The sequence below is a fragment of the Carcharhinus amblyrhynchos genome, chromosome 10 (assembly GCF_965287045.1).
Source record: "Carcharhinus amblyrhynchos chromosome 10, sCarAmb.v2.hapA, whole genome shotgun sequence".
NCBI lineage: Eukaryota > Metazoa > Chordata > Chondrichthyes > Carcharhiniformes > Carcharhinidae > Carcharhinus > Carcharhinus amblyrhynchos.
This window is the reverse complement of record NC_137333.1, coordinates 89,044,767-89,058,960: the sequence shown is the minus strand read 5'-3', so window position 1 is coordinate 89,058,960 and position 14,194 is coordinate 89,044,767. Positions and strand designations below refer to the sequence as shown.

The 14,194-nt window shown below is 40.0% G+C and overlaps 1 protein-coding gene across 1 annotated transcript in view; it reads right to left on the bottom strand.

Moving 5' to 3' along the window:
• Positions 1 to 8,099, bottom strand: part of ppme1 (protein phosphatase methylesterase 1) — a 45,049-nt gene extending 36,950 nt beyond the window's left edge. Inside the window, exons 1-2 of the mRNA XM_080197553.1 lie at positions 7,795 to 8,099; positions 1,186 to 1,279 (exon numbers count right to left, since the gene is read on the bottom strand). Of these exons, the coding sequence (XP_080053679.1) occupies positions 1,186 to 1,279; positions 7,795 to 7,889 (189 nt within the window). The 5' untranslated portion in view covers positions 7,890 to 8,099. The remainder of the gene's footprint in view (positions 1 to 1,185; positions 1,280 to 7,794) is intronic.
• Between the last annotated feature and the right edge of the window lie 6,095 nt (positions 8,100 to 14,194).

Sequence of the window (14,194 nt, the reverse complement as noted above, 5' to 3'; positions counted from 1 at the left end):
ATTAACATGGATAAATGGAGTTAAAATATCAATAATAGGGCCTAGTCCTGTTCCTTCCTATGTTTCCACCTAGAATGCACACAGCCTCATACTGCACGATCCATGCATCTTCAAGTTTTAGATTACAATCTTTTCACATGTATCATATTTTTTCAGCACGCTAGCTCCCTACAGGTAATATTTTAAAAGCTAGAATTACACATCTATCCATTACAAATATTGAACATCATTTGTAATGATGCATACTCAATTAGGAACAGAAAAGGTATTTATTAACAAGGAAAAACTGTAGAGGCCAGAAGCCCTCAGCTGCCTGGGGTGACTACCCACTCAGTCCCTCAAGCCAAGTGAGCTTCTATTAGAAGTCTACGACTGTTACATTCTATCCCATAGTTATTAGATAAATTTGCTGGACGATTGTGAATCTTTTCTTTTTCAAATTTAATCCTGGTGCTCATGTTGTAAGGTCAGATGGGCAATGTAGGTCTTGGAGAGAATGATTTTAAGTTGGGAGTCAGTAGAGGTCAGCAAGAACCTGATGACTTGCAAGATAGGAAATACGCAAGAGACTTGTGGACAATTTGGTGCTTATGAACCTGATGCCATCTTTAGTGAATAAACACATAGTTGAAAGTTTCAGTTGCAGAGGACGTGAGCCAAGAGCAAAATGGGTAGTGTTACGGAAGTACATGTCTTCATGATTTATAGAATATGGAATTTAAAGTTCAGGTTAGTGTTGAACAGGACACCATCTGATTCAACTTGAGCAAGCAAATAGGGAAGAGAGTTAAAAGTGGACAAGTGTTTAAAAGAAAAAGCTACTGCATCATACAATTCCAATATCTTCATCAATTCAAAAACTATATTAAGTGATCTAAAATACAGAGCAACTCAAAAGTATTTCGTGAAACAAAAATCAATTTAAGAGAACATCCCAAACATGCAGAAAAAGCTCAAAAATTTTAAAAGAAGTTTTGGAATCTCTTAAATGCAAAAATCTTACGTTAATTGAAACACTGTCACTATAACCTTTACCAAAAGTTGTAGGACAATAAGTATATCTAGCAATGCTACTAATGTTAGACAAAGCAAAACAACACTGTGCCTTGAAACAAAATTCTTCATCAAGCACAATGTTATTCAGTACAAATCTTTTACACATTGCATAGGAGTTTTAAAGGATATATCTTCATTTGTTCCATCTGCAATTATGACATCTTCCATGGTTTCAAAATAATGGTTCCAGGGCACAGGAGAGAAATCCCGTTTTCTTCCAGGGCTTCAAAGGAACGTAAACCATCAATTAAAAATTGTCTCCACTAACTACATAAAAATTTAGGGTATATTTAATTCTCTGAAGACTATGCCTGCAATTCAGCCATAAAAAAAAATTTACAAATGAATCCTGAGAATAATCTAGATGTAGAAAACAGCATCTAGATATCCGGGAATCAAATTTAACAGAAAATATCACTGTTACACATTATCCTCCAAATTCAGAAAGTCACTGCAAAATGGTTGAATTCCCCAGTATTATGTGCAGCAGACCACAGACTGGTGGAATACATGTGTTGCTAATCTCAAACTTACAACTTTTGAGGGGGGAAGGGAGAAAATAAAAACAAAAAAAAAATTGAATTTAGTTTTCCTATATCCCCTAGTCAGCGTGTTGAGGACTAGTTGAATTATGGTTAAGGATTGCTGGCAAATGGCGCACAGATCAAAATACGCTAAATAGGTATGGCACAATACGATGGATCGATAGTTAAACCTTAAGAACATAAGAAATAGGAGCAGGAGTAGGCCATCTAGCCCTTCGAGCCTGCCCCGCCATTCAATAAGATCATGGCTGATCTGTTGTGGCTCAGTTCCACTTTCCCGCCCTCTCCCCATAACCCTTAATCCCCTCTCTTATCAAGAACCCATCAACCCGCTTCTTAAAAATATTTAGCGAGGCAGCCTCCACCACTTCAACGGGCAGAGAATTCCAGAGATTCACCACCCTTTGAGTGAAGAAGTTCCTCCTCAACTCCGTTCTAAACCGCCTCCCCTTTATCTTGAGGCCGTGCCCCCTAGTCCTACTGTCTTTTTTGAGCGGGAAGGGTCTCTCCACCTCTATCCTATCCATCCCATTCATCATCTTATACGTCTCAATGAGATCTCCCCTCATTCTTCTAAACTCTAACAAGTACAAGCCTAGTTTATTCAGCCTCTCCTCATAGCTCAATCCCCTCAACTCCGGTATCAGCCTAGTAAACCTCCTCTGCACTCCCTCCAGGGCCAAAATATCCTTGCGCAGGTGCGGCGCCCAAAACTGCACACAGTACTGAAGGAAAAAAAATGGATTTATGTGGCATATTTCACTACCACTAGAATTTACAGCCAATTAAGTACTTTTTGGAAGTGTATTCACTGGTTGCAATGTTAGAAATGTGGCAGCCAATTTGCAGAATTGTGATAATGGTCACGTAACCTATTTTTGTGATGTCTATTGAAACATAAATATTGGCCAGAAAACAATGAATAATTTCTTTGCTCTTCTTCAATAATAGCACCATGGGATCTTTTATTGTCAACTGAGATGGCAGACTGGGGAGTGGTAAGGTGAGGGGGTGGGTAAGACTCAGAGCCAAAGTGTTGCCGGCTGAGCAATGGCTGATGCAGAAGTTCAATTTCAGTCAAGACAGGAAAAAAAAACTAACACTCTTGTTGGTTGATTATGATGGTCCATATCTGAGATCACCCAATCACTTGATAACAGTAAAGAACAGACCATGAAATATTAAAATTATTTAATATGGGACTGGATGGGATCAGCATACTGTTGGTTTCAACCCACACTGAAAGTCTTTCCCATAAGTATCCTTTGTGAACTAAATTTGGGTAATGTCAATTTTGTGGGATTAGATCTACAGGAGAAAACTGTCCATTGCTTGGCAATCTCACTCAGGCCATAGCGATGATAGTAAATGAAACAATGTCTATCACAATTAGGGTAGAATAAAAATCTTAATAGCAATTTGGTCATGCTTAATGCTGTAATTTTTCCATTGCCCAATATTTACATAGGAAATCCATATCTCAACCATATTATTGCTTTTTCATCCAATATACAGCTTACAACAGCTGAAGTACTACCAAGTGCTATGAAACTATACCACCACGCAATTGCTTAATTACCTTTCTTAGTAGGTTGTATTTTATATAAAGAAAAGGGAGTACATCTAATAAAATAAGTTATTGGCATCTAAGGCCTGAAATCTATATAGAAAAATTTATGAAATACCATACAGTTAAAAAAAAAACCTCTCCTCAATGCTTTAAAGCAAAGATATTCATAAAATATCAGCCTGTCCTTACTACCAGATCCAATTTCTTAATTTTCCTGTTTTAGAAAATCCAGCAAAAAGCAATATTAAAAAACGTGTGTCAACTGCAGAATTTGTGAGCTAACTCACGACACAAAAATTGTGTGGGAAGGCAAAAACGAGTAGGCAGATGACATTATTCTAAGGCTCAACACTTGGTCTAATGATTGGAACTTACATTTTATGTGGAGAAATTTGGTGTAATAGGCACTGTGGGCTCAGGCAACTTAAGAAATTAAGTTACACCATGAATGAAGAAGCTTAATGATTTGAAAATAGAAAAGGATAATTACAAACACACAGATCTTTGAAAGTACCTCTGCATTTTGAGTCATATATTAGTAATGTTCACTACACAATTGGCAATCCAAGAATCCTGTATGAATTCTTCATATGAGTAATACTATGAGGATGCAGCAGCTAGTCACGCTGTAGAATAATTAGTAATTCAGAAATCATACAGAGGAGAGCAACAAACACCCACATTTATTATAAGCCATGAAGATAGAAGGAAAGAACTGAGAATGTTCAAATGTAGATAAAACATGATATGGGGCTCTTTTCTTTATGGTATTGAGTCAAATAAAGTGCAAGTTAACAGATGCATTGAACTAAATCTAGAATATAAAACTACAGTACAAAGTGAGGATCCAATGGATCATTAGCTCTCCTGGGAATATTTGAAATCAGCACGCTTGGAGATTTGAAACCAGAAAATCTCACCAGACATTATTCCCAAACCTAAAGCAATTTCCCTTTTCACCACCTACCCTCCCATCTAAACCATAGGTTGCTGTAGGAACAGTTTAATCATTGGTTTCCCTCTCTATTCAGGACATGTTCCAACTATAAAATAAACGGCAGAACCATCTGGAGCATAAACACACAGATCTGGAAGTACAGGTCCACAGATCATTAGAAGTGGCAGCACAGGTGGAAAATGCATGTGATATGTTTTCCTTGATCTTACAGGGCATTGAATATAGAGGTTGACAGGTTATGTTGCAGTTGGATGGAAGATTGGTTGGGCCGCATTTGGAGTGCTGTGTCCAGTTCTGGTCACCACACTACCAGAGGGGTGTGGAGGCTTTGGAGGAGTTGCCAGGATGTTGCCTGGTATGGAGGTATTAGCTGTGAGGAGAGATTGAATGATCTTGGATTGTTCTCCCTGGAAAAACAGAGGCTGAGGGGTGACAAATGGAAGTTTATAAACTTATGAAAAGGTATAGATAGGATGAATAGATGGAAGCTTTTTCCCCAGGGCAAAAATGACAGTTACAGAATGCGCTGCTAAGTGAGGTGGTTGAGGCAGTTACGTTAGCCACATTTAAGACTTATCTTAATAGACACATGAACAAATGGGGAATAGAGGGATATAAGCGGTTGGTCTAGATAGGTAAACATGATCAGCACAGGCTTGGAGGGCTGAAGGGCCCATTCCTGTGCTGTACTGTTCTCTGGATCTTTATTTCTTCACTTCTCAAAATATGCAGCACGTTTGTCTTTTAATGCCCTACTCATAGTATTTTCTGCTACTCTTCAGTAGCTTTCACTAGTTTTGCTTTCCAAAGTCAGTTTTCTTTTATGTTTGCTCGAACTTAAAATTCTTTCAGCTAACAAAATATAGAAAACTTGCATTTCAAGAGGGGCTTTCATGGCCTCAATGGCCAAAGTGCTTTACATTCAATGAAGTATTTTTCGAGTGTAATAACTGTCATTGTAGGCAATTTGGCAGTCAATTTACATACATTAAGGTCCCATAAATGGCACTCAAATAAATAATCACAAAATATGATTTCAGCTATTGGTTGAGAAATACATTTTGGCAAGAACACAGAAGAACGTTCTTACTCTTCTTCAAATGTATCTTTATAAAAGTGCATTTAATTTTTCATATTTCCTCTTGCATTGCAGTCAATGGTCTTTCATTTCCAAGGAGATTGCAAACCATCAAGTGTTTGGATGCGTCCACTTTGTTCCCTGTGGTTTAGAAATATCTTAGTACTGGGTCAAGTATGAGCGCTGACTGATTTAATTTTCATCCCATTAATCTCAAATCCAAATGCTACTATGTCCCTTTTGCATTAAGTCTTGCAAAACCAAATTCTTTTACACCAGAAGATGCTAACATGGCTGTTTTGCAGGCTATTCTTTACCTATTTTGTTAAATACTGAACAAATCCAGCAATATCTTAAAGTTACAAGAAAAACAATTGCAAAACAAAAGCTAAGGGATGTTTAAAAGCTGATAAGCAGTCACACTGTGCAGTAAATGAATCCATGAACTGTTTTGATATGGAAGCTGTAATTTTAGTTGTCAGAGGGTCATCCAGACTCGAAACGTTGGCTCTCTTCTTTCTCCACAGATGCTGTTAGACCTAAATTTCTCTAGGATTTTCTATTTTTGTTTCAGATTCCAGCATCCATAGTATTTTGCTTTTTTCTTATGAAATCTTCCATTCATCTTCTTTGCCCTCTGTGGAACCCCTGTTACTCTAGCCTTTCCACATTATCAGCACAGGAATGAACAGTTAATCTATTCTGTAACCTCTCTACAGCCTTGTAAAGTCCTGAATTTTAAAGCTGTGACTTAAAAATGTATACTTCCTGAAAAGTTAAAACACAAAAAAGGAAGTTAACTTGAAAGCTGCATTGAGTCTGAGTTCTGGCAGAATGATGCATCTCATGTTTTATATTAACAAGGACAGGTGAAAAGTGTATACTGTATAAAATCCAGCAGTATTTTGTAGATTTTGTCCAAGGCACTTCTGCCTGGAAACAGCATTTTAAATTCTAGGATCTTTTTGACCCATCACAGGTGGGAAGAATTTAAGTAATGAATTCCACCAGAAGTATATTAAGTTCAACAGACCTTTTCCATTGTGCCTTGGCATCAGAATGTAAAAGAAAGTCTAACAACAATGTTATTATTGGTCTAATCACATACCTTCCCGTGGTAAGCAAAAGTGCAAGATAAAATTTTTATGAGCACATTATATATTGGCTGAAACAGTTCCAAACTGCACACTGCTCCAATCACAGAATCCCAGAAGTGCAGAAAGAGGCCATTTAGCTCATCGAGTCTGCATCAACTCTTCAACAGAGCATCTTACTCAGGCCCACCCTATCCCTATAAACACTGCTAATCCCTTAAACTACACATCTTTGGACACTAAGGCACAATTTAATATGGTTAATCCCCTAACCTGCACATCTTTAGACTGTGGGAGGAAACTGGACTTCCCAGAGGAAACCCACACAGACACAGGGTGAATGTGTAAACTCCACACAGACAGACAATCACCAAAGGCTGGAATCAAACACAGGTGGTGTGAGGCAACATTGCTAACCACTGTGCCACCATGCTGAATGATAATACTATAGCAAAATCAGAAATTGAGATAATGGTCTATTTAAATTGAGGATTATTAATATGCAATAATAAAAGTTAGAAGTGACATAAGATTTAACTTAATTGTGCTTAACTATCAAGAGAACCAGCTGATACCAAAGCACAAATGAACTAAAAGATGCAAAAACAGTCCTAACAAATCTGTTCAGTCACCTTTTCCAAATAACACAAGAGTAGGTCATACAGTCCCTTGAACTTGCTCCACCACTCAACATATTTTATCTGATCTTGGCCTCGACTCCAGTTCTATGCCTGCCCACCAATAACTCTGGATGCTTCTCTAGTCTGCTCATATCAGCTTGAACATGTTCAATGACTCAGCCTCCAGAATTCTCTGGGACAGAAGTCTAAAGATAAATGATCTTCTGAGAGAAGAAATTCCTCCTTATCTCAGTCTTAAATGAGAGACCCCTTATTCTGAAGCTGTGCCCCCTAGTTCTAATTCTGAAAATAAAACTGATGAAAAGGTCACAGACCTGAAATGTTGACTCTCACTCCATAGATTCTGCCAGACCTGAGTATTTCCAGCATTTTGTTTTTATTTTGGGTGTCCAACATCCATAGTATTTTGCTTTTGTCAAGAGAGTTAAATCTTTCCTCTGCTTGTTTAATGGCATGCTGCATGATAATGTATGGTTCCGATAAAAGCAAGGTATGTTAAATTTTCCATGTCAACAGCATAATTATCACCGCATTTTGATTTAAAAGGAGGAAGCATCTGTCAGCCACTCATACTGAAGTCCTTACTACAAGCAACTAATTTTAAAAAAACGAACTTACATTTGCAGCATCTGTTCAGCTGATAACAGAGGTTTAAGTTTATTCAACGATAATATTTACATACGATATTGTAAGTGAATCTTTGATCTCAAATCAACCAATACAAAAATAATTCATAGTTCATTTGGGTTTAAAATCTCCTCAAAAGCTGAACTGGGGTTTTCAGCAGTCAGAGGGGAAAGCAAAAAAAAACACAAACAGAAACCAGAGTTCGGATTTAACGTGCACACTAACCCCATTCTCATTTTTGATCCAGGTTGAAGACCTGCCGGCATTGGTGGTCGCGAAGGCAGTTTGCTCAAGAACAACTCTTTCTCTAAAGAAGACATGTTTCACATACATCAAAAAAAATCGAAAACTAATTATCTTCCCAGCTTCTCGTCGCAGCTGTTTCGGAAGCGGCTGCTCCAGCCTCGCACTTGTAGACACTACATAAATATCAAAATACCCTCCGTCGATAGTGAACACAGAAATTAAATGTATTTTAAAAGTCCTGTCTCTATTCCTGAAGATGGCCTACTCCTCCAGCGAGGGAGGCGGTTGCCGCACCGGTCGCCTAGCTTGCTGGGAGTTGTAGTCCTTCAGGTGTAGACGGTCAACTCTCAGGCAGCACAACGGGAAGCGGCAAGAACTACAGTCCCCATGAGGCCACTCGCTGCATGAGGTAATGCCTAGCCAGCACCGGATGTCTGCTCAGTGTTCTGGAAGCTCGAGGTTTTATATTTGGATCCCCACGCGCCGTTGCCCTGGTTACCAGTTTGAATTTTAACGGAAACTTTTGGGCTTTCCAGCTCCACATTCGGAGCTGGTTGTCTGCTGGATCAGGACATATTTCTGCAATTAAAGTTTCAGGAGGTGCCAGACTAATTTAGACATTCATAGAAATTGAATACCTACAATACAGAAGGAGGCTATTCAGCCCATCGAGCCTGCATTGACTCTAACAAAGTATTTTACCCAGGCCTACCGCCCCACCCTACCCTCCTAATCCAACACATTTACCACGTTAACCACCCTAACCCTCTTGGGATACTTATGGGACAATTTAGCATGGCCAATCTACTTAATTTACACATCTTTGGACACAAAGGGACAATTTGCCATGGCCAACCAACCTAATCCACACATCTTTGGACTTGGGAGGAAACCCACGCAGACACAGGAAGACTGTGCAAACTCACAACATTGACCCAATGCTGGAATTGAACCCAGGTCTCTGGTGGTTAGCACTGCTGCCACACTACACCAGGGACCTGGGTTGATTCTTGCCCTCTCTGTGTGGAGTTTACACATTCTCCCCATGTCTGCATGTGTTTCCTCTGGTTGCTCCGATTCCCTGCCACAGTCTGAAAGATGTGCTGGTTAGGTGCATTGACCCCAAATAGGTGACGAAGTGTGATGACTAGGGGAATTTCACAGTAACTTCAGTGCAGTATTAATGTAAGCCTCACTTGTGACACGAATAAATAAACTTTAAAACTTCTCACCTTGTGAGGCAGCAGTGCTAACCACTGTGCCACCGTGCCACCCATTGGTTGGTCAATTTTGAAAACCAAAACTCATCACCAAAATCAAAATAATGTGGCATAGGAATAGGCCCTTCGGCCCACCAAGCCTGTGCCCATATGCTGTTTCTATCCCTCCATTCACCTCTTGTTTATCTTTACGCCTTGAACATTGCTAATGTGCCTGCTTCCATCGCCTCCACTGATCGTGCATTCCAGGCACCCACGACTCTATATGTGAAAAACTTTCCCTGCACGTCTCCCCTAAACTTTACCCCCTCTCATCTTAAACCTGTGCCCTCTTGTAATTGGGGGCAGCACAGTGGTTAGCACTGTTGCCTCACAGCACCAAGGACCTGGGTTCAATTTCAGGCTTAGGCATTGCCTGTGCAGAGTCTGCACATTCCGTCTGGGTAAGTTTCCTCCCACAGTTCGAAAGATGTGCTGGTTAGATGCATTGGGTATGCTAAATTCTCCCTCAGTGTAAACTGTAAACTTTGAACTTTAAACTGAACAGGTGCTGAGTGTGACGACTAGGGGATTTTCACAACTTCATTGCACTGTTAATGTAAGCCTACTTGTGACACCAATAAACTTTAAACTTTACCACCTTGGGAAAAAGCCTCTATCCACCCGCTGTACACCTCACATAACAAATCGAGACAGTATGTTATCGCCCGTGACTGCCACGTGCTCTATTCCACACCCTCATTTCCCTTTCAACACAAACCACCCATATTCTTGAAATGCCTGGTGGTGCAGGGAAAGGGTTCCATCATAGTGCATTTTCTATTGGGTTTCCCCTCACCCATCAACTCCCTACCATCCTCTCCTGGGCAGCAAGATGGAATGCAAAGGCATGCCTGGGTAGATGTGAGAATGTGCAGGAGCAGCCCGTACAGGAAAACACTCCCCTCGACACAGAATAGTTAGGGGGAATTTCCAAATGATGATTCCCAGTCTGGCAGAGATTATGGTTGTTGCAAATTTTGCTCTACTCAAACAGGAGTAGGAGCGACACAGAAATACATTTATTTTGAAGTCCTATTTTTATTTCTAAACATGACCTACTCCCCTGGCAAGGGAGATGGTTGTTGCACCAGTGCCTCACTTTTTGGGACATGTAGTCCTCCAGGATACTCACTTTCAGCTTTCAGTCCTGACCTGCCATTTAATAAGATCCTGATTGGTGTTCTGCATCCCTCCATCCTCCTGCCCACTCCCTACCAAAAAACTTTTGATATCATTTGACATAACTTGAATTCAACAGCATTCACTTGCACTCACCTAACACTAATTGCACCGAAAAGCAATCATGCAGCTATACTACATAGTGATCAACTGACAGTATTGTTATCAATTGCCATCCAACCAAACATTTGCGATTAGCAAAATTATTTACCTTAAGCATTCTTACACAACTGTAGATTTTGCTCTTCACATTTCTGAATTTATATAGCTTCAAACATTCTAAGTTTAGAAAAAGCACTGTTTTAACATTTATGCTTTGACAAGCTAGCTCCCTGCCTTCTCTGTTTGTAGCAGTTTTCTTCTCCACTCCCATCCAGTGCAGTTTTCAACTGTCAGCACCCACATGAGTTCCAGCAGTCTTCTTTTCCCATTCCCATCTTTCCCCACCAATTCAAGGGCCAACTGAAATCAGAAGTGATAGTGCTGCAGCTTTCCAACAGGCATGGACCAACAATGGTGTCAGAAAAGAGGTGAGTGTTTGGGTTGGGGAAATCTCCGGTGGAGAGTTGTAAGGGGGAAGAGGTCCTGAGGTTCGGTGGTGATGGCAAAGTTTTGACATTTGGTGGTGGTGGCAGGCCTCAAGGTTCAGTGGGAGGTAAACTTAAAATGATGTTGGAAGATTGGAATCATACTTGCAGACTGAACAGGTGTTCTGCAAAGTGGCCACCTAATCTCTTGTATTTGCTCTCTTGTATTTATATACTTTATAATGTACTCTTGATCTATCACTAACACCCCAAAACCAGATTAACTATCCATTAATTTATCCATTATTGTGTCTGAGATTGTGCAGCTAATTTGCTTACCTCAAGTAATTTATTGTATGAAGTAATTTAGGATGTTTTAACAGACACTTCTTAAAACTTCAGCCTTTCGGGGTATTTTTTCTGATACTTAACACCAAGTCAACTCAGAAAAATAAGCCGACAATTGTTATGAATTGAATCCTTAAATGCAAAGTAAACAAGGGGCATACATGCGGTGGTCATGCGAGGGCTGCTCGTGTTGTTGCTTCGAGAGTTGCCAAGTGCTTCACGTCCATTAGTGTACACTTAAACTGGACCAATTGACGGGCAACATGACAGCTCAGTGACTATCACTGTTTGCAGGGACACGGGTCAGATCTCCAGCTTGGGTCAATGTCTGTGGGAGTTTGCACATTCTCCCTGTGCTTGTGTGGGTTTTCTCCGGGTGCTCCAGTTTCCTCCCATACCCCAAAAACGTGCTGATTGGTGTCAATAAATTGTCCCTAAAGTGGATCTCCCTTAATCTGGTGCACATGTAATTCCCTAAATTTGCACCCCTTTATTGTGGAGCCCACTAGAGATAGACAAAAGTCATAGGCAGAAGAAAGACTTGAATAGGGCACTCACTGAGTGTTAAAGTGGGCGGTGTGGGCTTGTAGGGCCGAAGGGCTTGTTTCCTGTGCTGTTCTTTGTTCTTTTTAAACTGTGAAACTGTCTTTAGTGAACAATAAAGCCCATTTGTTGTCTTTAGATTTAGTTAGTACTGTCAGAACTAGCTAATGTCTCTTCAGAGCATTAATAAAATGAATCACACCAGGCACTTACACAACTGATTATGACACCAAACATTTTATTTGTAGACAGTGTTTACAGAAGGAAGCATTGGAAGTCAAAACATATAACAGTTTGAACAGTTCACAAAAGGAGTTAAATAGTCAAGTATGTCAGCTAGTTGCTTTAAACGACTCTGTTGCCAATCTTTCAAATTAAAAGACTGACAAGCATTTGGCCAAAGAGTAGGCTCTACTACTTACTTGGAATTCAGTGGGTTGTCTACCTATGTGCCAGTCTTCTATGTCTTTCAAAACCATAACTAAGTGAGTTTATGAGTCAGGACCTTTTGTGTAATTTTAAAAAAATAATTACCTTTGAACTTTTTAAACTTTAAATTTTGAAAATATAGTAGGATCAAAGAATTTTTAACACACTTACTCAAATTGGTTGTTTGTTTGCTGGGTAAGCAATTAGTCCCATTTCTTTTCTGATAAATTTTTTTCAAATGTTTATCCACTCCCATTGTAAACATTCTAATGAACTATATTTTAATTATTATCACTGGCAGCACATTCCACAGCACAATGATATTCAAAAGAAAATCTAAGCACTCCCCTTGTCCTTTAGATCTCTCTTAAATTTATGCCCTTCAGATGTGGAAATAGTTTTATTTCTTCCGAAACTTATCATCATTTGTACCTTACCTGTAGTTTCTGGGCCAAAGTTGCTTATTGAATCACATGCCAATCTAGCAGACATTATAGAATCCCTATGGTGCAGAAGGAGGCCATTTGGCCCTTCAGGTCTGCGCCAACCATAATCCCACCCAGGCCCTATTCCCATAACCCCTCATATTTACCTTGCTAATTCCCTGACACTTAGGGTCAATTTAGCATGGCCAATCAACTTAACCTGCACAGCTTTGGACTATGGAAGGAAACCCACACAGATGTAGGGAACATGCAAACTCCACACAGACAGTAACCTGAGGCTGAAACTGAACTAGGGACCCTGGTGCTAACCACATGCCACCATGCCGCCCATAATAAAAGATAGCTCACCTGAAAATAATTGTACACTGCCTTTTCACATATGTGATCTTTTTTGAGTGATTGCTCAGTGGAAGAATCTGGTAAAATGGCATGGCAACAATAATCTCTTCCTCAATGTCAACAAAGCAAAGGAAATTCTCTCAACTTCAGGAAGCATAAAGGACAACATGCCCCTGGCTACATCAATGGGGATGAAGTAGAAAGGGTCGAGAGAGTTTTTAGGTGTCCAGATCATCATCAACAACCTGTCCTGGTCCCTCCATGCCGACACTATAGCTACAAAATCCCACCAACGCCTCTACTTTCTCAGAAGACTAAAGAAATTTGGCACATCAACTACGACTCTCACCAACTTTTACAGATGGACCATAGAAAGCATCCTTTCCGGTTGTATCACAGCTTGGCTCCTGCCCAAGACTGCAAGGAACTACAAAAGGTCATGAATGTAGCCCAATCCATCACACAAACGAGCCTCCCATCCACTGACTCTGTCTACACTTTCCGCTGCCTTGGCAAAGCAGCCAGCATAATTAAGGACCCCACACACCTCAGACATTCTCTCTTCCACCTTCTTCCATCGGGAAAAGGATACAAAAGTCTGAGGTCATGTACCAACTGACTCAAGAACTTATTGAATGGACTTATTTGTATTAACATAGAACATAGAACATTACAGCGCAGAACAGGCCCTTCGGCCTATTAAGTTGATCTTTCTCTACATCCTTGCTATGACTGTAACACTACATTCTATATTTTCTCGTTTCCTTCTCTATGAACGGTATGTTTTGTCTACATAGCATGCAAGAAACAATGTACGTTAATACACGTGACAATAGTAAATCAAATCAAGAGTACTTTAGGTTGATCTAGAGATCTAGATATTCTCAAGGGCTTGCCTGGACTTTGTGCCAGGGCTCTATAATTTGGCCTTCTCCTCCTCTCTAACTGCAAATCCAGTTACCTTTTCTCACAAAGCTTTGCTCAAATCTTTTCAGTCTGATTTCTATCCTGCTTAGTGCCAGGGATACTCTAGCTAAATTAATGAATGAGATCCACTGTATCCCTCCTTCTCTTCCTGAACCTCTATATAACATTTGATACAGAAGATTACACCCCATCCCCTACATGCCTATTGACCACTACACAGTAGTGCCTTTATATCCCCATTAGCAAGTTTAACATAAATTCAAAAGTGTGCATATAAACAGTCTAGGAGTCTAGACCGAGCCTTATATCAATCTTGGGTGAAGAATTAGAACAGCATTCTGAAAGAAGGAATAATGAGACACTAGCATATACCTACATA